At 36.5% G+C, this 27,774-nt stretch overlaps 1 protein-coding gene across 5 annotated transcripts in view; it reads right to left on the reverse strand.

Annotated features, from left to right (window-relative positions):
- Positions 1–4,814: 4,814 nt before the first annotated feature.
- SPAST (spastin) overlaps positions 4,815–27,774 on the reverse strand; it is a 71,646-nt gene continuing 48,686 nt past the window's right edge. For 4 of the 5 annotated variants that reach the window (XM_070574148.1, XM_070574149.1, XM_070574146.1 and 1 more), the window contains exons 14-17: positions 27,299–27,378; positions 25,989–26,059; positions 11,531–11,571; positions 4,815–7,776 (exon numbers count right to left, since the gene is read on the reverse strand). In XM_070574148.1, the coding sequence (XP_070430249.1) occupies positions 7,654–7,776; positions 11,531–11,571; positions 25,989–26,059; positions 27,299–27,378 (315 nt within the window). In that variant the 3' untranslated portion in view covers positions 4,815–7,653. Of the gene's footprint in view, positions 7,777–11,530; positions 11,572–25,988; positions 26,060–27,294; positions 27,379–27,774 lie in introns of those variants that run through there. The other variant, XM_070574150.1, reaches the window with a different exon arrangement.

Here is a 27,774-nt window from a genome sequence, read left to right on the forward strand (position 1 = left end):
TGTACTAAATAATTCAATTAATTGTTTGCTCCTCAGATGGAGAAAACATTTCACACCAACAGGGTAGAGAAGATTTAAATAACTCAGCTGTATAGAACTTTAAAAATAAAAGTAGAAAATATACTACATAAGGCAACTTCAGAATCTTTTAAGGGACGACTGACCCAAAGATTCAAAATTGTAACCTAAATAAAAATGAAAAATAGACCTCATGAAACTTCCAGACATTATTTGAAAAGATTTCAAAACAGTGAGAACGTTGCAAAGAAGCTGGAACTACAGTGCAAAGAACTTTGTTTTCCTTGAAATATTGAGATGAAGTTGCTGACCTGATGCCCCTTCACCCCTGAACATGTACGTATTCCCTAAAAACAAGGACATATTTCTACATAACCACCATCAAAATCAGAAAATGAGCAATGATACATTACTGTCATCTAATCCTCAGACCCCATTCAAGTTTTGTCAGTTCCAATAATGTATTTTAAAGCAGAAGGAACCAGTTCTAATTCACAAATTGCATTTAGTTGTCACTCTATATAAATCTCCTTCAGTCTGGAACAGTTTCTTAGTTTTTACTTGACTTTCATGACCTTGCCTCTTTTGAAGATTACACACCAGTTATTTTGTAGAATGCTCCTAGAGTAGATTCAGGTCATGAGTCTTTGACAGGAATATTATAGAAGTGGCACTGCATATTTCTCATTGACTCTATTCTGTGAAATTTGGCTCATTAATGAAGATAGCTTTCACCACTACATCAAGGTGGCATCTGCTGGGTTTTTCCACTATAAAGTAACTCTTTCTAATTAATAATATTTTGTGGGGATGTATTTTGAAACAATGTAAATATCCAATTCTTCATCACGCTTTCAATTTGTTTTTGTATTTATTTATATATCCACATTGGCTCATGGTTTCTCATTTCATCTGATGTGTTATAACCCGTTAATATAATTAATTACTTCACTGATCAGATTTGTCCAGTGGGAGCCCCTCAAATCAATGTTTTATCCTCATCATTCTTTGAGCATTTCCTTCTTTTCTAGCACAGGATATTCCAGGTTCATGTATTTTCTCTGACCCAATCCTGATACTGGCCCTGTCACCAAGGAGCCCTGGTTCCTCTAGTGAATGTTATGGACTGAACATTTGTGTCCTCCTAAAATTTATATGTTGATGGAACATGGTGGTATTTAGACACAGGGCCTTTGGGAGATAATTAGGATTAGATGAGGTCATGAGAGTGGGACCCTCATGATGGAATTAGTGTCCTTATCAGAAGAGACACCAGAGAGCTTGCTCTCTCTCTGCCATATGAGGACACAGTGGGAAGGTGGCCATTTGCAAGCCAGTGAGAGCTCTCACCAGAAACCAAATTGGCTGGTAGCTTGATCTTGGATTTTCCACCCTCCAGAACTGTGAAAATAAATTTCTGTTGTTTAAGCCACCCAGTCTATGGAATTTTTGTTATGGCAGCCCCAGAAGACTAAAACAGATTTTGATACCAATAAGTGGGGTGCTGCTTTATAAAAAACACATAAAAATGTGGTAGCTTGAGTAGACTAAGAGACAGTTGAGAATTTAGAAGGCAACACATGGGTGTTATGTGTGTTCACTGCTTTTGGGGTATAACTGCCCCAAGTCCACCTCAATGGAGAGAACCAGGGAATATATGTATGTGGATACATCCACATATGTGTATATTCATATCTTTACATCTACATTTCTTTATCTATTTTTATATATCTTATAACATCAATTCATACAGTTAAATTCAATTCCAACCCCACCCCACCCCACCCGTTTCATCCTAGTTTTCTCCTTTCCTGTATTCATAACACCTTTCTGACAGTGAGAAACGTGGCTCCACTATGGTTAATATATTGACTTATTTGATCAAGTCTCCCGTACTAACCAATCTACCATCTTTGCTGACACCTTCCCCGCACAGAGACACTCTCCTCTCTATGCTTGAGCACTTATTCCTCATTCCAGGTTGCCCCTACCCACCATGTGAAAACTTCTTCACTCTGTTTGTCCCCAAAACCCTACACCAAGCTGCCCATCATTGTAGACACTCTCCTTATCCCACGTGGTCTCTGACACCCTACGTTGGGCCACCATACGTCCCCTCTCCCCACAGTGAAGCCTGTTCTGAACCACTTTGCAGAAAAGAGTTAAAATAGCATGCCTGAAACTGCTATCCTTAGAAAGTCCTGCTTGCAAAGTTGGCCCTTGGCTGGCATCTGGGAACTTGAATTTGGGAGAGAGTTCCCACCATTCCCTACCTGATAGAGTGGCTCACTGTGCCTAACACAGTTAGGCCTAACATTTTCACCATGTAGTCATAACTTGTGGCCAGAGGAATTAAGCGCATTCTGTGTGACTCCATTGGGAGAGGACTCTTGGAAGCTGGCGTCTGGTTTCCTCTGAAATTTGCCCTATGCCCTTTTTACCTTTGCTGATTTTACTTTGTATCTTTGGCCATAATAAATCATAGCTGCAAGTATGACTTTATGTTGAGTCTGTGAGTGCTCCTAGTGAAGCATCAAATCTATAGATACTCCTCAAGACCCAACCACTTAATGCTTTAAAACTGAGTAGTTCAGGAGGAGGGTAAGAGAGCAATTCATGTAAGTTTCACTTACTTATTGACATTGCTGTGTATCAGCTCTACTATTCTATTGTTTTCTATTTATCTCATCTGTTCTTTGTTCCTTTTTTCTCCTTCCTTGATTTCACTTGAATCAATCAAATAGTTTTTAATAATCCCCTTTATCTTCTCCAGTGGCTTTTTAGATCTACCATACTATTTTTTCAGCGGCTGGGTGAAAGATTACAACATGCACCCTTATCAGTCTACCTTACATTAATACTATACCACTTCAGGTAATATAATAACCTTATTTCAAAGTAATTCCATTTACTGCCCTCTCCCATCCTTTGTCCTATTTTTGTCCTATATTTTACTTCTACATATTATTATAAATACCAAACTGTAAATTTTTTAAATATCCAATGTTTAGAGAAATTAAGAAAAAATTATCTTTTATATTTACTGACATATTTATCACTTCCAAAGTTCTTAAAAGTCATTCTTGGAGATACAGGTTCCCATTGAGGATCATTGTCTTTCAGCCTAAAGAATTTCTTAAAGCATTTTCTATGTCAGTCTGCTAGCAACAAAGTCTCAGTTTTTGTTCATCTGGAACAGCTTTTATTTTGCCTTAATATTCTCAACATTTTAACTAGATATAGAATTTCACGTTTTTGTTAGTTTTTGCACTTTAAAGATGTCATTCTGTCATTTTCTGGATTCATCATTTCTGATGAAGTGAGCCACCACTTTGCTGTTTATTTGAATGTAATGTCGTTTCCCCTTCCTGGCTGCTTTTAAGATTGGGGGTAGGGGGCAGCAATATGATGTACCCAGCTGTGATCTTTGTTGTACTTATTCTGCTTGAGTTCACTGAACTTCATGGATCTGTAAGTTGACGTCTTTCAACAATTTTGGGAAAATTTCAGGCATTACTGCTTTAAATATTTCTTTTGCGCCATTCTCTTCCTTTCCTCTCCTTCTGGACTTCAAATTACAGGTACATTAGACTGATACTGTCCACAGGTCTCCAATTTTTGCTGTTTCTTTTCCTTCTCTCTCTGCTTTAGTATGATAATTGCTTGGTCATCTTCCAGTTGTCTTTCCTCTGCTGTGCAGTTTACCATTAAGCCCATCCAGTGAAATTTTTTACTTCAGATACTCTGTTTCATTTCAGATTTTAATTTTTCATCACTTGACGTTCCATTTGGCTTTTGGTTTCCATTTCTCTGCTGAGAATCCCAATCTGTTAATCCATCATCTTTTTTTCCTGTAAATTCTTTAACATATTTTAAAGCTGTTTTAAAATAATTTTCTGTTCATGCCAACATAGGGATCATCTGTGCGTCTGCTTCTATATATTTTCTATTGATTCTGGATCAGATAAATTTTCTTTCTATGCTTAGTAATTGTTTATTGTGTACTGGACTTTGTGGATGGTATGTTGTGAAGACTCTGGATTCTGTTTCCTTCTAAGTAATGTTGTTTCATTCTGGCTAAGTGTTAAATTACTAATGGATGACTTTGCTGCTGTGAAAACTTGATTTTAGGCTTTGTTACAGTGAGTTTCTTTCCATTTTACCCCTAGTCCTAAAGTAGAGTCCTTAGTTCTAGGATGTCATCCTTCCTCCTTAGGAAGGGTTCCCCTTGAAACCCAAACTAAAGCCCTCCTAGTGGAATTTGAATTCAAACTCTGTATTTCCCCCTGCAGCTGCTACCTCTGCTCAGTTTCTTAGACTTCAGTTATTGCTTTCTGCTGGATTCCTTTGAATATCACACTGCACAAGTACAATTTTGGAATCTACGAAAGATTTAAAAGGACTCTGTAGGCAGATGTTGGGGCTTCTATCTCTGAAGTTCTCTCTTTTCCAAAATTTTCCTTCTAATTTCCACCTGTTCTAGAAGCCCCAAATGACCCCCTAGCCCAGCAAGACTGTCAGATTCTGCTTATATTCTATTTCCAAGCACACTGTACAATTGGAAATTGCTCTCAAGGTAAAAGCTAGTTAATGTGGATTTCTTCTAGTATATGATTTTGTATAGTTTCTGCATGTTTCTGATTGCTCCCTAGAGTCTTCTAATCATTCCTTTTTATATTTTGTTCAGAGTTTATCATTGTTATTTGCCAGACAGTCCAATATGAGCTACTCTTTCATTACCAGACTGCAACTTCTAAAATCTCAAAAAGTTTCAAATAAAAAAATTAAAGGCAAAATAAAGTTTATAATTTATTTCCAATCCATTAGGATAAAAACCCACTTTATGCAGCCGAACCTTTTAATTCATTTCTTCTGAAGAAAAGTACAAAAGACCAGATTAAAATTGAGACAAGCATTTAAAGGAAAATTCTTTGACCCAGAGTCCAAAAAGAAACTGTAAATGGTTCATTCTACCAAAAGAATTAGTTTTTGTACAAAATATAAAGAATTTTACACTATAAACAAAGACTGCCGTATATTTACTTAAATTAGAATTCTAGTATCTGCTTTTCTTCCAATTCTTCCCGAGCACAAGCATATTTGCAAGTCAGAAATCTAATAGCCTCAATGAGCAGACTGTCTTAGAATAAACTTTTACCCTCAAAAGACCTGGAGAGAGAATATTGATTCTTTCCCTTGGCTCAAAGTCTAGTATCATCGGTTAAGTTTTAATTTAGTTTACAAAACTCTGCCATATTAACATGAAGAGCACACATTAATGTTTAAGCTTTACCTTTTAGGAAGTAACATGACACAGAGCTCAAGGCAAAAAAGTCACAATCTAAGTCTAACATTAATTCGAAAAACCTCAGCAACTTCTATCTTAATTGAAAAAGACCAGACCAATCCCTTATACCTCCTACTATATTGTTATCCTATTTTCATGGCCCTTCTATGAAACAAACACAGCTTAAAGTAAAACTTGGTCATAGTAAGTCATAGAAAATAGTTCTCTAGCACCAAGCTCAACTTCAGACTTGACCAGGAAAGCAGAGAAAGTTCTGTACACAGATGGATATTCATACAGTACTATAATTCTCTGCTTCAATGTTTATGATTATTAATTTGTCTTTTATATCCTTTAACATTTGAAATCTTTATCTAAAAGTTTTCCGAATAAAAATAGTGAGCTACATTATTGAAGACAGAATGATGACAACTTTAAAGTTATTTTAAAAGTTGAGCTTGAAGCACACAGACCTTTAATATGACTGACGTTATCCAAGTATCAATGACAATCCGTTTATAAATGAAAATGCAAAATGAAATCTTATGAGCTTTACTGAAAATGTTTTAATTTGGGATGTTGCCAATTCTTGTCATCATGTATATTTCATTATTTTTCATTATCAATATGTTATAACTGATGCTTCAATGTTTGAGACTTTTAAAAGATATTACTATGCATGGTTCTGGCTTAAAAAAATTTTTTTCTATTTATCTCAGCTCTCACTTTTATTATCCAGGGAGTTCTAAAGTCATGATTAGAAGAGACATGATTTAAGTTATGGCTACAAACAGCATAGGATGTTAAGAAATCATACATCTTCTCTATTTAGATAAATCTCTAACGAAAGCAAGAGTAAAATTAAGAAGAATGTATGTCTTTATAAAATTCTTATCTAGTAGGGGCAAGTTTTAAATTTTAACGCATTTTCTCAAAACCAAAGATATTTTTACTAAATGAAAAATCTTTGTTACCACTATAAAATTATTCTTTCCACCCACGACATTTTACATAAAAGCACCAAAGAAAATTTCTGTAAACAAACTTTTAACCAGTAAACTAAGGGCAAATATCCATTTGCCTTTATTACAATATTTAAAAGGCCATGTTATGAGTCTCTACTTCCTACAATGACATTTTTATAATAAAAATCCAGGCATACTTATACAAACAAGAAACGGAATTACTGTACATTTTTGGGAAACAAAAGGCAGGTTAACAGACTACAACTTTTCAGTTAATAAAGTGAGCACAAGAAACCTATAAAATGTATGCAATATATAAAAATTCAGTAATTTTTTAAAATTTCATTGAAGGGATTAATAATTATTAAGAATAAAAGATGGTTGATTCACTGGCTTATAATTATCCTGTAAAGAGTAAGAAAGTAATAAGCAATAAATTAGAAATGTCTTAGCTCCCCCTACTTCCTTTCTCTTGCATGGGAACCACTTTGACAGCAGTTAAAATTGGCTTTCTTAAATATCAGAATAATTCTAGCAGAAAATAAATTCCATTAGGAATAAGTTAACAGTCTACAAGAGATTTCTGACAAATGCATTAGAAAAAAAATACTGCACGTCACATGAAGATTGATCTACATGTTGTATGACAGAGTGACTTGAACCTTCAAACCTCTTTTTCTGTTTTACTAGTTTGCTTAATTGCTATCAACAAATTGCTTTCTAAATTGTTTGGTAGCAAAGTAACAGAAAAATAAAAACTGAAAAGAACACAACTGTTTAATGTCTGTAGATTTATGAAGAAGAAAAAAACCTTCAAAATACTTTTTCCTATTGTTATTACATAGGAAAAAGTTTCATTTGGCACACTGGATTTGTAAAAAGAAAAAGGAAAATAAAAACTTAGAATGTTTGGCGTTCCAGTCACCCACAGTGAAGACAACAGTAGGAAAAGAAAGGGGGAAAAATGACTATTTTAAGAAAAGACATCAGAAGACAAACAACGAAAGGCTCTTGTGTCTTCTACCATTCACTGTCTCTGGAATACTTTCATCTGCAACATAATATACAAATTATTATTTACATTACGATTATATTGGCAAAGACGACCAGAATCAGTTTTTGTTGTGCTGTAAACTTACAGTGTCCATCAGGATAACCAGGACCATCAGGCAAGAAGGCCTTAAACAAAATATTCAATCTGCATTATATATTTTATTCAAATTTGTTTCATGGTTCAACTTTTGGGGTGCACAAATAATTGTTAAGACTCTGAAAAGTCCTGTAAACTTAGGTTGAGTTTCTGTAAGAGATAACTATTCACTTAAGATGGTGTTTCTCTCTCTTGGAAAGTAAAATGTTCTGCAGGCTTACAAATATATTTCCTCAAACAGTGGTATCTCCAAAGTCCTTGTTCCAACGTATGTATGCTTCTAAGGTTTGAGGGCTCACGCTGCGTTTTATCTTTTTCAACGATTCAGTGAAGTCAGATAATCGAATATTTCTCATCTAGATTTAAAAAAAACATATGACAATAAAAAAGATGAACACATACACTAGTTAACCCAACAATGGGTTTAAAGTAAGGATGCTGTTGCTTACTAATATTATAAATATAAATAGATGTATTCTTAGAAAATCATGCCGATCATCTTATTTTACATGTTAGTATAATTAGGCAAGTTTACTAAATAAGAAATCTTACAAAAATGCTATACTAGTATACTTTTTCACATTATAAAAACAAAACACACTCACTATAGAAAATTTGACAAATACAGACAAGCAGAAAAATAGAATCACTCATAATTCCACCATTCAGATATAATACCACTATTTGGCTTATCTGTGTCCAATTTTTTTTCTGTGGATAGTTTCAGGGAATTTTGCATTCTCAAGTCTCACTTACCACATATATACTCTAACTAAATTCATGCTGGGTTTATTAGAAAGGAGAATGAGGGTTTACAAGAAGCATACAGGACTTTCAAGGAAATATTGCTTTTTAACTACAACATGTGGGATGCTTGTATCTGAAATTTTCTGATATTAATATTGCTTATAATGCACTTTATATTAATTTGGTCACATTTTCTGATATTACTAATTGGCTTTGAGAATGTAGATTGATAAAACAATGCTGAGCTAATTAATATCTATATACTTAAGGATTTTTAAAAGGCAAAATGGAATTTAGCACAAAACAAGTAGTAGTAAAAACTATCACTAGCATATACAGGTATATGTTGCCCCAAAATAAGAAGTTAAAGGAAGATTTGAAACAAAATGTCAACATCTAATATTTATTATCTATATTCTTCTTTTTATCACTCTTATAAAATCCAACGTAACTATTTCACATCCTCTCTGATATCTCCATGAGCAAATAAGAAAATCACCCAGACTTGTAACCTGTAGCCTAATCTGAAAAATCTTAGTCAAAAAAGTAAAAGGATATATTTTTAACACACAATCACCATATGAGCCCTATATGTTTCTTATTTAACTATAAAACACACACTGGCTCTTCCTAAAGCCCAAAGTATAGAAGAATGATGAATGTCACGTGGGTATTATCCATGATATTTCCGAATAAAATTTACTTGTTAAAGAAATTAAGGTTTTAAAACTTTTCCATGGAATTATAATTTCAGTATATAGTTTGGTGTATGTACATATATGAAATTTATACATGATATTTTAAAGTTAGCACAAGACTAATGTATACAACAGGAAAAAGCAAGTGTTAGCTAGTTCAGTAAAGAGGGAAAGAGAAATAGTAAAGATGTCTTATCAAAACAAAATAATGAATAAAAAAATTAAACTGGACATAAACTGTGTCCTTTAAAAACAAAGTACATTATGCCCTAAATTTATAACCAACAATTTTCAGTATTAGCTTTTAAAAACACAGAATTCTGAAACAATTATTTGAGTTTCTATTCTTATAAACTATAAAAGACAAATTGGGTTTATCTCACCTAAATTTGTGTATATACACCAGTACCTGATAATACACTTAGTTATTCAAGTTGTACAAAATAATGGCTGAATAAAATTCTAGTATACAATTTTAGAAATCAAACTACTTTGTGTTTTCCTCTCATCTCATAAATGGAACTGGCAGAATGGATTTTGTTAATCTCTATCATAAAATGCCATTATTGAGTATTTATATGTTTTAATATTATTTAATGGACACTTATATGGTATTCACTATTGCCAGACTTTTTGTTTCGGAGAAAGATTTGCCCTGAGCTAACATCTGTGCCAATCTTCCTCTATTTTGTATGTGGGTCGCCACCACAGTATGGCTGCCAACGAGCGGTGTAGGTCTATGCCTGGGAAGTGAACCTGGGCCGCCGAACCAGAGCATGCCAAACTTAACCACTAGGCCATGGAGCCAGCCCCATCAGACTATTTTAAGTGCTTTATAAATATTAACTCACAAATCAGGACTAACAGTTAAAATTACTACCAAATTATTAATACTAAAACCATTAGGCTAAAAGCAAACTGGATAAAGGTATATAGGAGAATGTAACCACACAATTAGAGGAATAGTCACAAAAGGCACCAGTACTGTTATTTCCTATAATTCATTTAGCAGTTTTATTAAATTTTAAGTACTGCTATCTAAAATTTAGTTTAAAATAATGTTATGACATATATTTTTAAAACAGTGGATACAATTCTATTTTTAGGGGTGGGATTAAAAAATTCAAGTAGATTTATTATGCTGTAATATTAAAATAAATGTACTCTATCAGAATGACTTGATAGTTTAAAAATATGTGCATTTTCAGGCTCTTGTCATTGGAGTGGACTAACTTAATATCAGTACTAATGAAAAACAAAGTGGTACGCATTTCTATACCCAAGAGTCTTAATATTATTATCCATTAGAACGAACCAGGGTTCCTAGAGAGTTACTGACTCCATGTCTTGGGATAGGCAAATTCAAGACGTGTCTTGCTCCCAGGAAGCAAGGGCACTTTTCAAAGTTCTGAAGTAGTATTGAGAAGGCTGATCTTAATATAAAAGCAGATTTCACTAACTATGACCCTTTAAACATAAAAAAAATTATAACTGATTTACAGATGTGGTGGGCATCTTCTGACATGTCTCCTAATGATTCTTGTCTCTTGTTATATATACCATTCTGTAATCCCTTCCCCTTGAGTGCAGACTGGACTTAAGAACAGAATACAGCAAAAGTGATGGATGTCACTCCAGGATTACATTACATAGACCATGACTTCCACCTCGCTGGCACTCTCTCTTGCCTTCCTTGCTTGCTTGTTTTGATGAAGCAAACTACTCTGCTGGAGAGGCCTATGTGGCAAGGAACTGAAAGCAGCCTTCAGCCAACAGCCAGAGAAAACAAGCTCTTAGCCTAACAACCCACTAGGAAATGTATCTGGCAAAGAACCACGTGAGTGAGCTTGGAAATAGATTTTCCCCAGCTGAGCCTTACAATGACTACAGCCCCAGCAAACATCTTGATTACAGCTTTGTAAGAGACCCTGAGCCAACACTGAGGACTGTCTGAGTAATGTAGTTGATTAACCACCATGCACAAGACACTGAAGACAACCTTGAGTTTATTTAGAAGCTTGAAAAAAAATCCTGCCAAGATGTGCTCAAATATATGAACTCTCTGTTAAGAGTTTACTGTCTCCTCAATAGCTGTTGAAACTTGAGCAGTAAAAAAAAATCTGACAGATAAATTACAAATACAATTCAAGTCTGATTTTAAAAGACTGTTCACATAGCTATGATCTGTCTGCATATTCAATTTTATATTTTACAGGCAATTTTTCCCAAAAGTATGTTTCAGCATCTCATAAGAGGGCCTACCATATTAAGAAAATGTAATAAGTTAAATTACAAAGGTAATTGCATTGCTCTTATAAGAAGGAAAACAAACAGTGAAAAACTAACAAAACAGAGTATCAAGGGAGTTAACCTATTACAAGTTACTTTCATAATGTATAAAACCCTCAAGTTTCCTATAATTTTCTTCTGTTTAGTATTTACATAATGTGACTTCACAGAAAATGATTTAATGACTATGTACACTACTTTCTATCCATTACCAAAGAACACCATAAGAGACTGTAGTTTGATAGGCCTCTGTATTTTGAAATGAAGTTAATTTTTTCTAGTTTCTAATCAAATAAACTAGAAAAATCCAGACAAAAGATATGTCTTACAATATAGAGAACCAGAACAAAGAAAAAGTAACTGTAAAACAGTATACCTCACTGGCAGACATATTCTTCACTTGTTCTGGTTTCAGTTCTGTAAAATAGAAAAGAGAGCCTCTTAAAGAAAGTAAGATTTCTAATTTTAAACTGCTGAAGAGTAAACCAAGTAACATGATATAAAAATACATGTTCAATATAAGTCATTTATATTAAAAGAAAGAGAGATACATTAAGATTAAGGGTCCATATAACTTATAAATGCTTAGAATAATATTCCTGCTTATGAGTAATTGGGAGGCATTCAATTTCTTTATTGCCCAAGAATAATAGATTTTACAAATTTGAGAGTGAACTTATAAAAATCCAACTTGTTCTTTACAAAACACATTAGTTGTGGGTTTTTTTAACCCAACAACTTTTGCCTGCTTCAGAATAATAGCTAAAATATTCTAAGAAATACAAATTATTTACCCATCAGCTCCTGTTTCTGAGTTGACTATGTGAACAAGATTTTATGCCTCTGGCAGAAAGAAAGTTTGACTAAAATACTTTACCCAGAGTTTCAAAATATATTCCCAAAGTTACATTTATTATTCTCCAAAGCAGCAGTTCTTAATGAGTAGTGTTCTGCAGTTTCACTGAAGGACATGTGATCTGGAAGTTGTATGTTCTGTACTCTATTTTATCATCACAACCAGTAATCAGAGTGCATACCTGAGAGTATCACCCAGCCAATCTTCATCCTGCCTGTGAAAAGTAGCTGAGAATATCTACTCTAAAGTGATATCATAGTGGGTTTAAGTGAACCTAAAAATCACAACTTGTGATATTTCAGAACCAACACATTACCCTGCATCAAAACACATCAATGAATGATGTATTTTGCTGCAATTCTTCAAAAGAAAACATAAAATAATAAAAGTAAAAACTTCCCTTACACATTAATTTCAAGTGATATCAGAATATTGAAATGAAAGGAGCCAAAAAACAGGTGAGAATATTTTCCCTCTATTATTCTTTTTTGCTTGCTTAAATATTTCCTTGAGTGACATCAGCATCATGGTGGAGTGAGCCCTCCCCTCAGACTCTCCCCGCTAAGATACAATGAAAAGGACATTCATATAACAATAGAGGACATTCAGACAACACAGAAGACATCTGAGAGACCCACACAGCCATATCTGAAGGTGGAGGTGCTGGAGCCCTCGGAGGAAGTGGAAGGAGATAAATGGATCTCCTCTCTCTCACCAATGGCAGTGACCAAGGGCATGGGACTGCACAGCTCTGAGAGGAAGCGGGGAGGGGCAGACCTCAGCAGGAACTCCTTGGCTCTCCAAGTTCCCTCACAGATGTGGGAAAGCCCCACACAAAGGCAACTAAGCTACTGAGGGGAGTCTTCATCAAGCCAGCACCCCAAGAGAGCAGATAGTGAGGGCAGAGAGAAGGCCTCTAGGATTTCACATGCAAAAGAAAGTGTCCATCCTCCTGCCCAGCACTGCAGATCAGCCAGTGGGCCAGAGTGCCCTTAAAGATAGAAAAGTAGCAGCTGTGAGCGAGCAAGCTGTGGATCGTGATGGGCTCAGAATACACAGCTCTTGACCCCCACCCAGCGGCAACAGGTAGAAGCTGTGACCAGATACTATCACGATGGGGAGGCACAAATACATGCCATCAAATAGTATGAAAAAATATATTAAATCTCCAGACCAGAAGGAAAATGACAAGGACCCAGAAATCAATCCTGAAGGCACAGAAATTTATAATCTAAATGACAGAATATTTGAAAAAGCTACAGCAGAAAAAACTTCGAGCTACAAAAATACAGATAATTCAATGAAATCAGGAACTTCTTCAAAAAAGAGATCGAAACTGTAAAGAAAAAGCAATCAGAAATGTTGGAGATGAAAAACACAATGGTTGAGATAAAGAAAAATCTGGACACCCAGAATAACAGAGCTGATATTATGCAGGAACGAATCACCAATCTGGAGGACAGAAATACAGAAATGCTTCAGATGGAGGAGGAGAGAGAACTAAGACTAAAAAGAAATGAAGATTCTCTGAGAAACATCTGACTCAGTTAGGAAACGCAACATAAGGATTATAGGTATTCTAGAAGGAGAAGAAAATGAGAATAGAGCAGACAGCTTGTTCAAAGAAGTAATAGTTTAGAACTTCCCAAGCCAAATAGTAGTAAACCTGGCAAAAGTAAATGACAAACAAAAAATATTAATGGCAGCAAGGCAGAAGAAAATAATTTATAAAGTAACCCTTGTCAGGCTTCCAGCAGAAGTCTCAGCAGAAATGCTACAGGCTAGGAGAGAGCGGAATAATATATTCAAAACTCCAAAAGACAAAAAAACTTTCAGCCAAGAATACTCTATCCAGCGAAAATATCCTTCAGATATGACAGAGAAATAACAAATTTTCCAGATAAACAAAAGCTAGGGGAGTTCATCACCACAAGACTTCCATAAAAGAAACGCTCAAGAAGGCCCTCATATCTTAAAAAAAAATAAAGGAGTTAAAAGTCTTGATCAAGGAGATAAAAAGGTAGACAAGATCAGAAAATTCTAGTTCTCTACCAGAACAGGTTAGCAAACACTTAGTTATAACATTAAAGATAAAGGGAAGGAAAACACGAAAAATAAATATAATCTTGTCTTTTTAACTACAAACACAACACAAGATGGAATAAGTTGTGACAATAATAACTTAGAAAGGGAAAAGGGGAGGGATGGAATTGGCTTAGTCTAAGGAAATAAGAGGCTATCAGAAAAGACTATTGTGGGGGCCAACTCTGTGGCTCAGTGGTTAAGTTCATGTGCTCCGCTTCAGTGGGCCAGGGTTTCACTGGTTCAGATCCTGGGCATGGACATGGCACCGCTCAACAGGCCATGCTGAGGCGGCACCCCACATGCCACAGCTACTACTGACTCACAACTGAAAAAATATACAACTATACACTAGGGGTATTTGGGGAGAAAAAGCAGGAAAAAAAAAAGATTGGCAACAGTTTTTAGCTCAGGTGCCAATCTTTAAAAACTTAAAAAAAAAAAAAAAAAAGGAAGAAAATGGACTATCTCATCTATGGGATTTTTTATACAAACCTCATGGTAACCACAAAACAAATAATCAGAACAGAGACACAAATGATAAACAAAGAGAGTAAGAACACCATCATAGACAAACTACCAAGCTGAATTGGTAGTCCAAAATACAAGGGACGAGAAACAAAGGAAATGCAGAAGAACAAGAAAATGAGCAATAAATGGAAGCATTGAGGGCTCATATATCAATAATCACCCTAAATGTAAATGGATTCAATTCTTCAATCAAAAGACACAGAGTGGTGGGATGGATTAAAAAACAAGGCCCAACATTTTGCTGCCTCCAGGAAACATGTCTCAGCTCCAATGACAAATACAGGCTCAGAGTGAAGGGATGTAAGAAGATACTCCAAGATAGTGATAAACAAAAGAAAGCAAGTCTTCCAATACTTGTATCAGACAAAGCAGACTTCAAGATAACACAGGTTCAGAGAGACAAAGCGGGACAGTACATAATGATCAAAGGGACACCCAACCAAGAAGACATAGCACTTATAAACATATATGCACCCAACACAGGAGCACCAAAGTACATAATCCAACTATCAACAAATCTAAAAGGAGATATTAACAACACAATAATAATAGGGGACCTCAATACCCCACTTACACCAATGGACAGATAAGACAGAAAGTCAACAAGGAACTAAGAGGATTTAAACGAAAAACTATACCACACTGACTTAAGTGACTTATATATATGTATAGAACAATCCCTAAAAACTGCAGAATACACATTCATCTCAAGTGCACATGGAACATTATCAAGGATAGACTATATCTTGCAAAACAAGGCAAGCCTCAATAAATTTAAGAAGACTGAAATCACATCCAGCATCTTTTCCAACCATAATGCTCTGAAACTGGAAATCAACTACAAGAAAAAAGCTGGGAAAGTGACAAATACGTGGAGACTAAACAATGTGCTACTGAACAATGAAAGGACCACTGAAGAAACTAAAGGAGAAATCAAAAAATATTTGGAGACAAAAGAAAATGAAAATACACCATACCAACTCATAAGGGATACAGCAAAGTCATCCTAAGAGGGAAATTCATAGCATTACAGGCTCATCTGAACAAACAAGAAAAATCTCAAATAAGCAATCTTAAACTACACCTAACAGAATCAAAAAAAGAACAAACAAAGCCCAAAGTCAGCAGAAGGAGGGAAATAATTAGAGCAGAAATAAATGTAATTGCAACAAAAAAAACAGTAGAAAGGAGGAGATGTCACCAAGATGGCGGCATGAGTAGTCTTCTTTGTCTCTCCCCCTTCAAATCTACAACTAATTGGACATTCATCGGTTAACAAAGGATATCCATATAGCATCTCAGGACACCTGAGAGACCCGTGCTGCTATACATCAGAAAGCGGATAGAGTTCCCCCTGGGAGGAGGTGGAGATAGGTGAAAACTCTCCGACCCCCGACCCCTGGACAGCCTAGTACCTGCAAGCGGCTTTCTCTCAGCGGACTCCCCCATAATATCTCCATGCACCAAGGGCAGGAGTGTGTGCACACCGGCAGAGCGATGATGGAAAACAGGTGACTACAGCCCTACCTAAGACCCCCACGATTACACCTAAGCCCAGGGGGAAACTCCAGGGTCCCACACTGGCGGCAGGGAAAGCCTCTACTTGCCATTAGCGGAGAGGCCCCATGCAGCATTCAGAACACCGGGAGGCTTCCGAAGAGGAGGATCCCGGGCAGGGCAGCAGCCCATCAGCCACTGCTGGACTCACAGACTCTGGCTGTCCCCCAGACAGGGCAAGGGGCTCCCGGAGATCCCGTGGGAGTGGATTGGGGTGGGGTGGAGTTCCAGTGGCCCGGCGCCATGGCCCAGGGGAACCTCCAGGGTCCCGCAACAGCAGCAAGGAAAGCCTCTACTCGCCATTAGCAGAGAGGCCCAGCCCAGCATCAAGAACTCGGGGAGGCTCCCAAAGAGGAGGATCTTGGGCAGGGCAGCAGCCCGCCAGCCACCACTGGGCTCATGGACTCCAGCTGTGTCCCAGAGAGGGCAAGAGGCACTCAGAGATCCTGTGGGTGTGGTCAGGGGCTGGGTGGAGCTCCAGCGGCCCAGCTCTGCAGCCCTGGGGGGTACAGTCCCACAGCAGCCTCAGCAAAAGCCTCTGCACAGCACTAGTGGAGAGGCCCAGTCTGGCAATCACAAGGCTGGAAAGCCCTGGGGCAAAAGTAGCATAGCTACGTGAGCTAACCACAGACTGCAGAAGATACCCATAGATCTGCTGTGACCTATAGTGGACAAGTGAGGTTTTGTGGGGTCTGACAGTGACAGAGCTGCAAATATAGGTGATCCTGCTCCTGGCCGCTGGGAAAGCCCATAACACTGCTGCAGACCCCAAGGAGGGAGCACGTCTAGGTGGTCTGCAATAGTATAGGCACCAGAACCCTGAAGCCCCCTTGCGATTGCCCCCACAGCTGACGAGTGACCCCACAAGACCACTGTGACTACGAGGAGGGGCCCAGGTCCAGTTAGGAACAGCTGACAGGGTTCCTGGTCAGTGCAGTCTAAACAGCTGCTCCCCCCCGCCCCACACCAGTAGAAACAAGTGGAAGCAGTAACTAAGCTCTATCTCTATGCAGAGGCACAAATCCACACCATAAAGCAGTATGAAAAAGATATTAAATCTCCAGAACAGAAGGAAAATGACAAGTACCCAAAAAACAATCCCAAAGACAATGAAATCTATAACCTAAATGACAATGAATTCAAAACAGCCATTATTAAAAATACTCAACGAGTTAAAAGAGAATACAGATAGACAACTCAACGAGTTCAGGAGCTATGTCACAAAAGAGCTTGATACTATAAAGAAGAACCAATCAGAAATACTGGAGATGAAGAACACAATGGAGGAGATTAAGAAAAATCTGGACTCTCTAAACAGTAGGGTCGATAATATGGAGGACAGAATTAGCAATATAGAAATGCTGCAGACAGAAGAGGAGAGAGAACTAAGACTAAAAAGAAATGAAGAAACTCTCCGAGAATTATCCAACTTAATTAGGAGATGCAACATAAGTGTTATAGGCATACCAGAGGGAAAAGAGAAGGAGAAAGGAGCAGAAAGCCTGTTCAAAGGAATAAAGGCTGAGAACTTTCCAAACCTGGGGAGACAGATGGAACTTCATGTGACAGAAGCCAATAGATCTCCAAACTTTATCAATGTAAGAAGACCGACCCCAAGGCATATAGTAGTGAAGCTAGCAAAAGTCAACGACAAAGAGAAAATACTAAGGGCAGCCAAGCAGAAGAAAATAACCTACAAAGGAACCCCCATAAGGCTATCAACAGATTTCTCAGCAGATACCTTACAGGCTAGGAGAGAGTGGAATGATATATTCAAAACTCTGAAGGACAAAAACCTGCAGCCAAGAATACTCTACCTAGCAAAAATATCCTTCAAATACGATGGAGAACTAAAAAATTTCCCAGACGAACAAAAGTTAAGGGAGTTCATTGCCACAACAGATCCTCTTTAAGCAATGCTCAGGAAGACCCTCATACCTGAAAAATCAAAAAAAGGAAAGGGGTTACAAAACCCAGAGCAAAGGAGATAAGTAGAAGGACAATAACAGAAAGTAGCAGCTCTCCATCAGAACAGGTTAGCAAAAGTTAAATAAAACATTAAAGATAAAAGGAAGGGAAAAACCAAGAATAAATATAACCCTGTCATTTTAACCACAAACTCACAACACAAGAAAGAAGGGGGGAAAAAATGTAACAATAACAACCTAGAAGGGGAAGAGAAAGGCGATGGAACGTTTTAATTCAAGGAAATAAGAGGCTATCAGAAAATGGACTATCTCATCTATGAGATGTTTTATACAAACCACCTGGTAGCCACTAAACAAATAACAAGAATAAACACACAAATTACAAATAAGAAGAAAGCCAATACAGAAATTTACCTATCTGAATTAGTAATCCAAAAATCATGGGACAAGAAACAAAGGAAATGCAAGAGAAGCAGAAAACAAGAGATAAAATGGCAGTGGTAGGCCCCCACATTTCAATAATCACTCTAAATGTAAATGGATTGAACTCTCCAATCAAAAGACACAGAGTGGCAGGATGGATCAAAGAACAAGACCCAACAATATGCTGCCTCCAGGAAACACACCTCAGCCCCAAATACAAACACAGACTCAGAGTGAAGGGATGGAAGACAATACTCCAAGCTAATAATGAACAAAAGAAAGCAGGTGTTGCCATACTTATGTCAGACAAAGCAGACTTCAAAGCAAAACAGATAAAGAAAGACAAAGAGGGGTAGTATATAATGATAAAAGGGACACTCCACCAAGATGACATAACACTTATAAATATATACGCACCCAACACAGGAGCACCAAAATGTGTAGAGCAACTCTTAACAGAACTAAAAGGAGACATCAACAACAATACAATAATAGTAGGGGACCTCAATACCCCATTAACACCAATGGATAGATCATCCAGACAGAAAATCAACAAGGAAATTATAGAATTAAATGAAAAATTAGACCAGATGGACTTAATAGATATATATAGAACACTTCATCCAAAAACAGCAGGTTACACATTCTTCTCAAGTGCACATGGAACATTCTCAAGGATAGACCATATCTTGGGAAACAAAGCAAGCATCAATAAATACAAGAGGGTTGAAATAATATCGAGCATCTTTTCTGATCATAACGCTACGAAACTAGAAATCAACTATAAGAATAAGCTGGAAAAGGGACAAAAATGTAGAGACTAAACAACATGCTACTGAACAAACAATGGATTACTGAAGAAATCAAATATTATCGGGAGACAAATGAAAATGAAAACACTCCATACCAACTCATTTGGGATGCAGCAAAAGTAGTCCTAAGAGGGAAATTCATTGCAATACAGTCTCACCTCAATGAACAAGAAAAATCTCACATAAGCAACCTCAAACGACACCTAATAGAATTAGAAAACGAAGAACAAAGCCCAAAGTCAGTAGAAGGAGGGAAATAATAAAAATTAGAGCAGACATAAATGATAGTGAAACAAAAAAGACAGTAGAAAGGACCAATGAAACAAAGAGTTGGTTCTTCGAAAAAAGTAACAAAATCAACAAACCCTTAGCCACACTCACTAAAAAAAAAAAGAGAGAAGTCTCAAATAAATAAAATTAGAAATGAGAGAGGAGAAATCACAACGGATACCAAAGAAATGCAAGGGATCATAAGAGAATACTATGAAAAACTATATGCCAACAAATTGAACAACCCAGAAGAAATGGATAAATTCCTAGACTCTTACAACCTCTCCAAACTGAATCAGGAAGAAATAGAGAATCTGAATACACCAATCACAAGTAAAGAAATAGAAACAGTAACCAAAAACCTGCCCAAAAATAAAAGTCCAGGACCAGACGGCTTCTCTGGAGAATTCTACCAAACATTCAAAGAAGATTTAATACCTATCCTTCTCAAACTATTCCAGAAAATTGAGGAAGATGGAATACTCCATAACACATTCTAGGAAGCCAACATCACTTGGATCCCCAAACCTGACATGGACAGCACAAAGAAGGAAAAGTACAGGCCAATATCACTGATGAACATAGATGCAAAAATCCTTAACAAAATTCTGGCAAACCGAACACAGCAATACATCAAAAAGATTATACACCATGATCAAGTGGGATTTATACCAGGGACACAGGCATGGTTCAACATCCGCAAGTCAATCAACATGATACACTACATTAACAAAATGAGAAACAAAAACCACATGATCATTTCAATAGATGCAGAGAAAGCATTCAACAAGAACCAACAACCATTTATGATAAAAACCCTCAATAAAATGGGTATAGCAGGAAAGTACCTCAACATAATAAAGGCCATATATGACAAACCCACAGCCAACATCAAACTCAATGGACAAAAACTGAAAGCCATCCCTCTGAGAACAGGAACAACACAAGCGTGCCCACTTTCACCACTCCTATTCAACATAGGACTGGAGGTGTTGGCCAGAGCAATTCGGCAGGAAAAAGAAATAAAAGGAATCTAAATAGGCAACGAAGAAGTAAAACTCTCGCTGTTTGCAGACGACATGATCTTATATATAGAAAACCCCAAAGAATCCATAGGAAAACTATTAGAAACAATCAACAGCTACAGCAAAGTTGCAGGGTATAAAATCAACATACATAAATCAGTAGCATTTCTATATGCTAACAATGAACTAAGAGAAAAAGATCACAGGAACTCAATCACATTCACGGTAGCAACAAAAAGAATAAAATACCTTGGGATAAATTTAACCAAGAAAGTGAAAGATCTATACAACAAAAACTACAAGACTTTCTTGAAAGAAATTCATGACGACATACAGAGATGGAAAGACATTCCATGCACATGGATTGGAAGAATTAACATAGTTAAAATGTCCACACTACCTAAAGCAATCTACAGATTCAACGCAATCCCAATCAGAATCCCAATGACATTCTTTACAGAAATTGAACAAAGAATTCTAAAATTCAAATGGGGCAACAAAAGACCCCGAATTTCTGAAGCAATCCTGAGAAAGAAGAACAAACCTGGAGGCATCACAATCCCTGACTTCAAAACATACTACAAAGCTACAGTAATCAAAACAACATGGTACTGGTACAAAAACAGGTGCACAGATCAATGGAACAGAATTGAAAGCCCAGAAATAAAACCACACATCTATGGACAGCTTATCTTTGACAAAGGAGCTGAGGGCATACAATGGAGAAAAGAAAGTCTCTTCAACAAATGGTGCTGGGAAAACTGGACAGCCACATGTAAAAGAATGAAAATTGACCATTCTTTTTCACCATTCACAAAAATAAACTCAAAATGGATCAAAGACCTAAAGATTAGGCCTGAAACAATAAGTCTTCTAGAAGAGAATATAGGCAGTACACTCTTTGACACCAGTTTCAAAAGAATCTTTTCGGACACCCTAACTCCTCAGATGAGGGAAACAATAGAAAGAATAAACAAATGGGACTTCATCAGACTAAAGAGCTTCTTCAAGGCAAGGGAAAACAGGATTGAAACAAAAAAACAGCCCACTAATTGGGAAAAAATATTTACAAGTTATTTATCCAACAAAGGGTTAATCTCCATAATATATAAAGAACTCACACAGCTCAACAACAAAAAATCAAACAACCTGATCAAAAAATGGGCAGGGGACATGAACAGACATTTCTCCAAACAAGATATACAGATGGCCAATAGAGACATGAAAAGATGCTCATCGTCACTAATCATCAGGGAAATACAAATCAAAACTACACTAAGTTATCACCTTACACCTGTTAGAATGGCAAAAACATCCAAAACCAAGACTGACAAATGTTGGACAGGTTGTGGAGAAAAAGGAACCCTCATACACTGGTGGTGGGAATGTAAACTGGTACAGCTACTATGGAAAATGGCATGGAGATTTCTCAAAAAGTTAAAAATAGAAATACCTTATGACCCAGGCATCCCACTACTGGGTATCTATCCTAAGAACCCGAAATCAGCAATTCCAAGAGTCTCATGTACCCCTATGTTCACCGCAGCATTATTTACAATAGCCAAGACGTGGAACCAACCTAAGTGCCCAGGAACTGATGATCGGATAAATAAGATATGGTATATATATATACAATGGAATATTACTCAGCCATAAAAAAGACAAAATTGTCCCATTCACAACAACATGGATGGACCCTGAGGGTATTATGTTAAGTGAAATAAGCCAGACAGAGAAAGATGAACTCTGTATGACTCCACTCACAGGCGGAAGTTAACATATAGACAAAGAGAATTGATTGGTGGTTACCAGGGGAAAAGGGAGCTGGGGGGAGGGCACAAGGGTGAAGTGGTGTACCTACAACATGACTAACAATAATATACAACTGAAATTTCACAAGGTTGTAAACTATCATAATCTTAATAAAACAAAAAAACAGTAGAAAGGATCAATGAAACAAACAGCTGGTTCTTTGAGAAGATAAACAAAACTAAATGCTTAGCCAGACTCACTAAGGAAAAGAGAGAGAAGGCTCAAATAAATAAAATTAGAAAGGAAGAGGAGAAATTACAATGGATTCCACAGAAATAAAAAGGATTAAAAGAGAATATGATGAAAAACTGTATGTCAAAAAAATTGGACAATGTAGAAGAAATGGATAAATTCTTAGACTCGTACAACCTCCCAAAACTGAATCAAGAAGAAACAGAATCTGAATAGACCAATCAAATGTAAAGAGATTGAAACAGTAATTAAAAACATCCCAAAAAACAAAAGTTCAGGACCAGAGGGATTCTCTGGAGAATTCTACCAAACATTCAAAGAAGATTAAATACCTATCCTCAAACTATTCTAAAAAATTGAGGAAGACGAAATACTTCCTAACACATTCTACAAGGCCAAAATCACCCTGATACCAAAGCCAAACAAGGATAACACAAAGAAGGAAAATTATAGGCCAATATCGCTGATGAACACACATGCAAAAATACTCAACAAAATATTGGCAAACCGAACAGAGCAATACATAAAAAAATCATACACCATGATCAAGTGGGATTTATACCAGGGACACGGGGATGGCATATCAATGTGATAAACCATATTAACAAAATGAGGAATAAAAACCACATTATCATCTCAATAGATGCAGAGAAAGCATTTGACAAGATCCAACATCTATTTATGATAAAAACTCCCAATAAAATGCGTATAGAAAGAAAGTACCTCAAAATAATAAAGGCCATATATGACAAACAGCCAATGTCATACTCAATAGGGAAAAAGTGATAGCCATCCCTAGGAACAGGAACAAGACTATGGTAACCACTCTTGCCACTCTTACTCAAGGTAGTCCTAGAAGTTTTGGACAGAGCAATTAGGCAATAAAAAGAAAGCAAAGGAATCCAAATAGGCAATGAATTACTGAAACTCACTGTCTGCAGACAAGTTGATTTTATACATAGAAAAACCTAAAGAATCCATCAGAAAACTACTAGAAATAATCAACTACAGCAAAGTTGCAGGATACAAAATCAACGTACAAAAACCAGTTGCATACTCTAACAATGAACTAACAGAAAGAGAACTCAAGAATACAATCCCAGGGGCCAGCCCTGTGGGTGACTTCGGCAGCCCAGGGTTTCACAGGTTCAGATCCTGGGTGTGGACATGGCACCACTCATCAAGGCATGCTAAGGCGGCGTCTCACGTGCCACAACCAAAAGGACCTACAACTAGAATACACAACTATGTACTGGGGGGGCTTTGGGGAGAAGAATCAGAATAAAAAAAAAAAAAGGAATACAATCCCATTTACAACCTCAACAAAAATAATAAAATATCTAGGAATAAATTTGACCAGGGAAGTGAAAGACCTATACAATGAAAACTATAAAACATTATTGAAAGAAATGAATGATGACAAAAAGAAATGGAAATATATTCCATGGACGTGGATTGGAAGAATAAACATAGTTAAAATGTCCATACTACCTAAAGCAATCTACGGATTCAATGCAATTCTAATCAGAATCCCAATGACATTCTTCACAGAAATAGAAAAAAGAATCCTAAAATTCATATGGGGCAACAAAAGACCCCGAATAACTAACGTAATCCTGAGAAAAAAGAGCAAAGCTGAAGGCATCACAATCCCTGACTTCAAAATATACTACAAAGCCATAGTAATGTAAACAGCATGGTACTGGTATAAAAACAGGCACACAGATCCTTGGAACAGAATGGAAAGCCCAGAAATAAAACCATTTAGCTACGGACAGCTAATCTTCAACAAAGGAGCTAAGAACATACGATAGAGAAAGGAAAGTCTCTTCAATAAGTGGTGCTGGGAAAACTGGACAGCCACATGCAAAAGAATGAAAGTAGACCGTCATCTTTCACCATACACAAAAATAAACTCAAAATGGATCAAAGACTTGAAGGTAAGACCTGAAACCATAAAACTCCCAAAAGAATACAGGCATTACACTCTGACATGGGTCTTAGAAGGATCTTTTCGAATATCATGTCTACTCGGACAAGGGAAACAAAAGAAAAAATAAACAAGTGGGACTTCATCATACGAAAGAGCTCTGGAAGGCAAAGGAAACATGGATCAAAAGGAAGAGACAAGGTACCAACTGGGAGAAAATATTTGCAAATCATATATCCGACAAGCGGTTAATCTTCATAATACATAAAGAACTCACACAACTGAACAGTAAAAAAAAAAAATCCCATCAAAAAATGGGTGGAGGATATGAATAGACATTTTTCCAGAGAAGATACACAGATGGCCAACAGACATATGAAAAGATGTTCAACATCACTAATCATCAGGGAAATGCAAATCAAGCCTATACTAAGATCTGACCTTACACCCGTTGAAATGGCAATAATCACCAAGACAAAAAATAACAAATGTTGGAGAGGTTGTGAAGAAAAGGGAATCCTCATACACTGCTGGTGGGAATGCAAAGTGGTGAAGCCACTGTGGAAAACAGTATTCAGATTTCTCAAAAAACTAAAAATAGGAATGCCATATGACCTAGCTATCCCACTACTGAGTATCTATCCAAAGAACATGAAATCAACAATTCATATAGACTTATGCACCCCTTTGTTCACTGCAGTAATATCCACAATAGCCAAGATGTGGATGCAACCCAAGTGCCCACCAACTGATGACTGGATAAAGATGATGTGGTGTACATACACAATGGAATACTACTCAGCCATAAAAAAGACAAAATCATCCCATCCACAACAACATGGATAAGTGAAATAAGCCAGACAAAGACAAACAGTATGATTTCACTCATCTGTGTACAAAGAGAACAGTTTAGTGGTTACCAGTGGGGCTAGGTACAAGGAGTGAAGGGGCACATTTATATGGTGACTGAAAATAATAATATACAACTAAAATTTCACAATGTTATAATCTATTATGACCTCAATTAAAAAAAAAGTTTCCTTTTTCTTTGAGTTTTCTGCTGGTTATCTAATATCGATAAAGAAGTGAAACCTGTTGTCTAGAACAGGGGTCATGGTCTAATGATCCATGGACTGTCTTTGTATGGTCTATGAGCTAAGAATGGTTTCAAATTTTTTTTTTTTGTATAAAAGAAGAATTTGCAACAGAGAGCTTTTCTGGCCCATGAGCCTAAACTATTTATTACCAGGCCCTTTACAGAAAAGTTTGCTGACCCTAAATCTAGAAACCACTTTGTACCAAGTTTTCCAGTGATATAGCTTTCCCACTAATAAAAAAAGTTCTCTCAATAGGGACTTAAACTTCTAAAGTGGTCTAATAAATAGTTCTAAATGCTTCCAGCTCTTACACACCTACCTCGGATAGGACCCAATGCTGCATCTTTTGCCAAAGCTGTTAGATCACTTCCTGAGTACCCATCTGTCATTCTGAGAATGGAAAGGAAGAAAGAACAAATTATTTTCATCTTTGCAGACTTAAAATCTCTATGTAATAAGAAATAAAACCTGGTTTGCCTCTGTCATGAAGCAAACAGCGATGTGACTTGATTTTAAGGGCGCAGAAAAGCCTACTTACTAACAACAAACCACACAGTCTACTGCTGGCTCCTTATAATGTCTCAAATTTTCATCATTAGGACCATTCCTTTATATTACAGAATACTGTAGCTCCAGAGGCTCCCTTAAATTGCAAAAATGTCCCCGGAAGGGTAACATCTATAAACCATTGCTGGCCAACTGATATACAACCATAATTACTTCTCCATAAGTTAACAATTCTTTATCTTGACAAAGATCACTGCCTTGTTGGAATGAGGGCCAGTCAAGGTAGATTCCCTTAAATCGCAGGACAGACAGGGTGAAGGAAGGGTCTGGGGTAGAAGACACTGGCAAAAAGAGGCACACCTGAATGGGATGCCACAGGGAGAATCCTGGGCAGCCAAGAGCTTATCAAAGGGAACTAACAACTAGGGAGGCAAAGGGGAAGAGGAAAATAAAACAGGAAAAACAAAGCACTTACTTATCATGTACTATGTTAAATAACTACAGAGATGAAACATTATTAGCTGAACTCTTTACTGGAATAACAGAAAAGAACCACAATATTTCCAAGTATTGAATTTATTCTTTTTTCATAGATATATGGGAACTCAGAGATTTTACTAAAATTACTAGCTATTTACATACTTGCTGAATATTTTTAATTATGAGAGTTTTCAGTGACTAAAATTCACAAGTGCATCTCCCATATTTAGTTTCTACTTAAGTACAATGCTCATTAAAAAAGTTGAAAAGGCAAAAGTTAAAAAAATTATGTGTAATGCAGAAGAACAATTTTATATGAAAATATCTATGTTGACGTGGGCAGATACGTTTTAAATTTTTAAAATTACTTTAATACCATGAATTTTAATAAATTTATAAAAAGAATATAGTACCATCATTAAACACTTATGTCATGTCTTGCAGAGGATCTAGAAACTGAAATTTAGGTACTATATACAAGAATAAGAGATAAGAAAGAAGGTAAAGGAAGTGGAAAAGGAGACAACAAGAAATTCTCTGATAAATGAATTATGCATTTCATACTTGAGCTTACTTTAAATAAAACAGAAAAAGAACTCTTCGAAAAGAAAAAAAGGCTCTAAGACAGAACCAATCACTCACCTAGCAAGTTGGGCTAGTTCTTTTTGGGTCAATGGGCTTCCTTGTTTACCTAACAGATTTTTAAGTAAAAGTAGTCGTGTCTGAAAAGAAATAATAAAGAATTATCACTCCTAAGAATTAGCTTAACAAAATATCCAGGAACCAGGTTCAAATCCTGACTCTCATTTACGAGCTGAATGATCTTACACAAATCACTCTACTTCTTAGAGCCTCACTCATGTCTGTTAAATGGAGTTAAAACTACCACTTTTTGAGAGTTCCTGAGAGAATTAAAGATAATTCAAATAAAGCACTAAGGAAACAGCAGTTATTATTACCAAGGATGTTAACGGCCTGAGCTAGACAACTATCATTTTTTAAAAACAGTTTTATAAATGTATCAATTCATATAACATGAATCTCACCCACTGTAAGTATATACACTCAGTGGATTTTAATAAATTTAGAGTTGTGCAACCATTATCATAATCCAGTTT

The sequence above is a fragment of the Equus przewalskii genome, chromosome 14 (genome assembly GCF_037783145.1).
Source record: "Equus przewalskii isolate Varuska chromosome 14, EquPr2, whole genome shotgun sequence".
Taxonomy (NCBI): domain Eukaryota; kingdom Metazoa; phylum Chordata; class Mammalia; order Perissodactyla; family Equidae; genus Equus; species Equus przewalskii.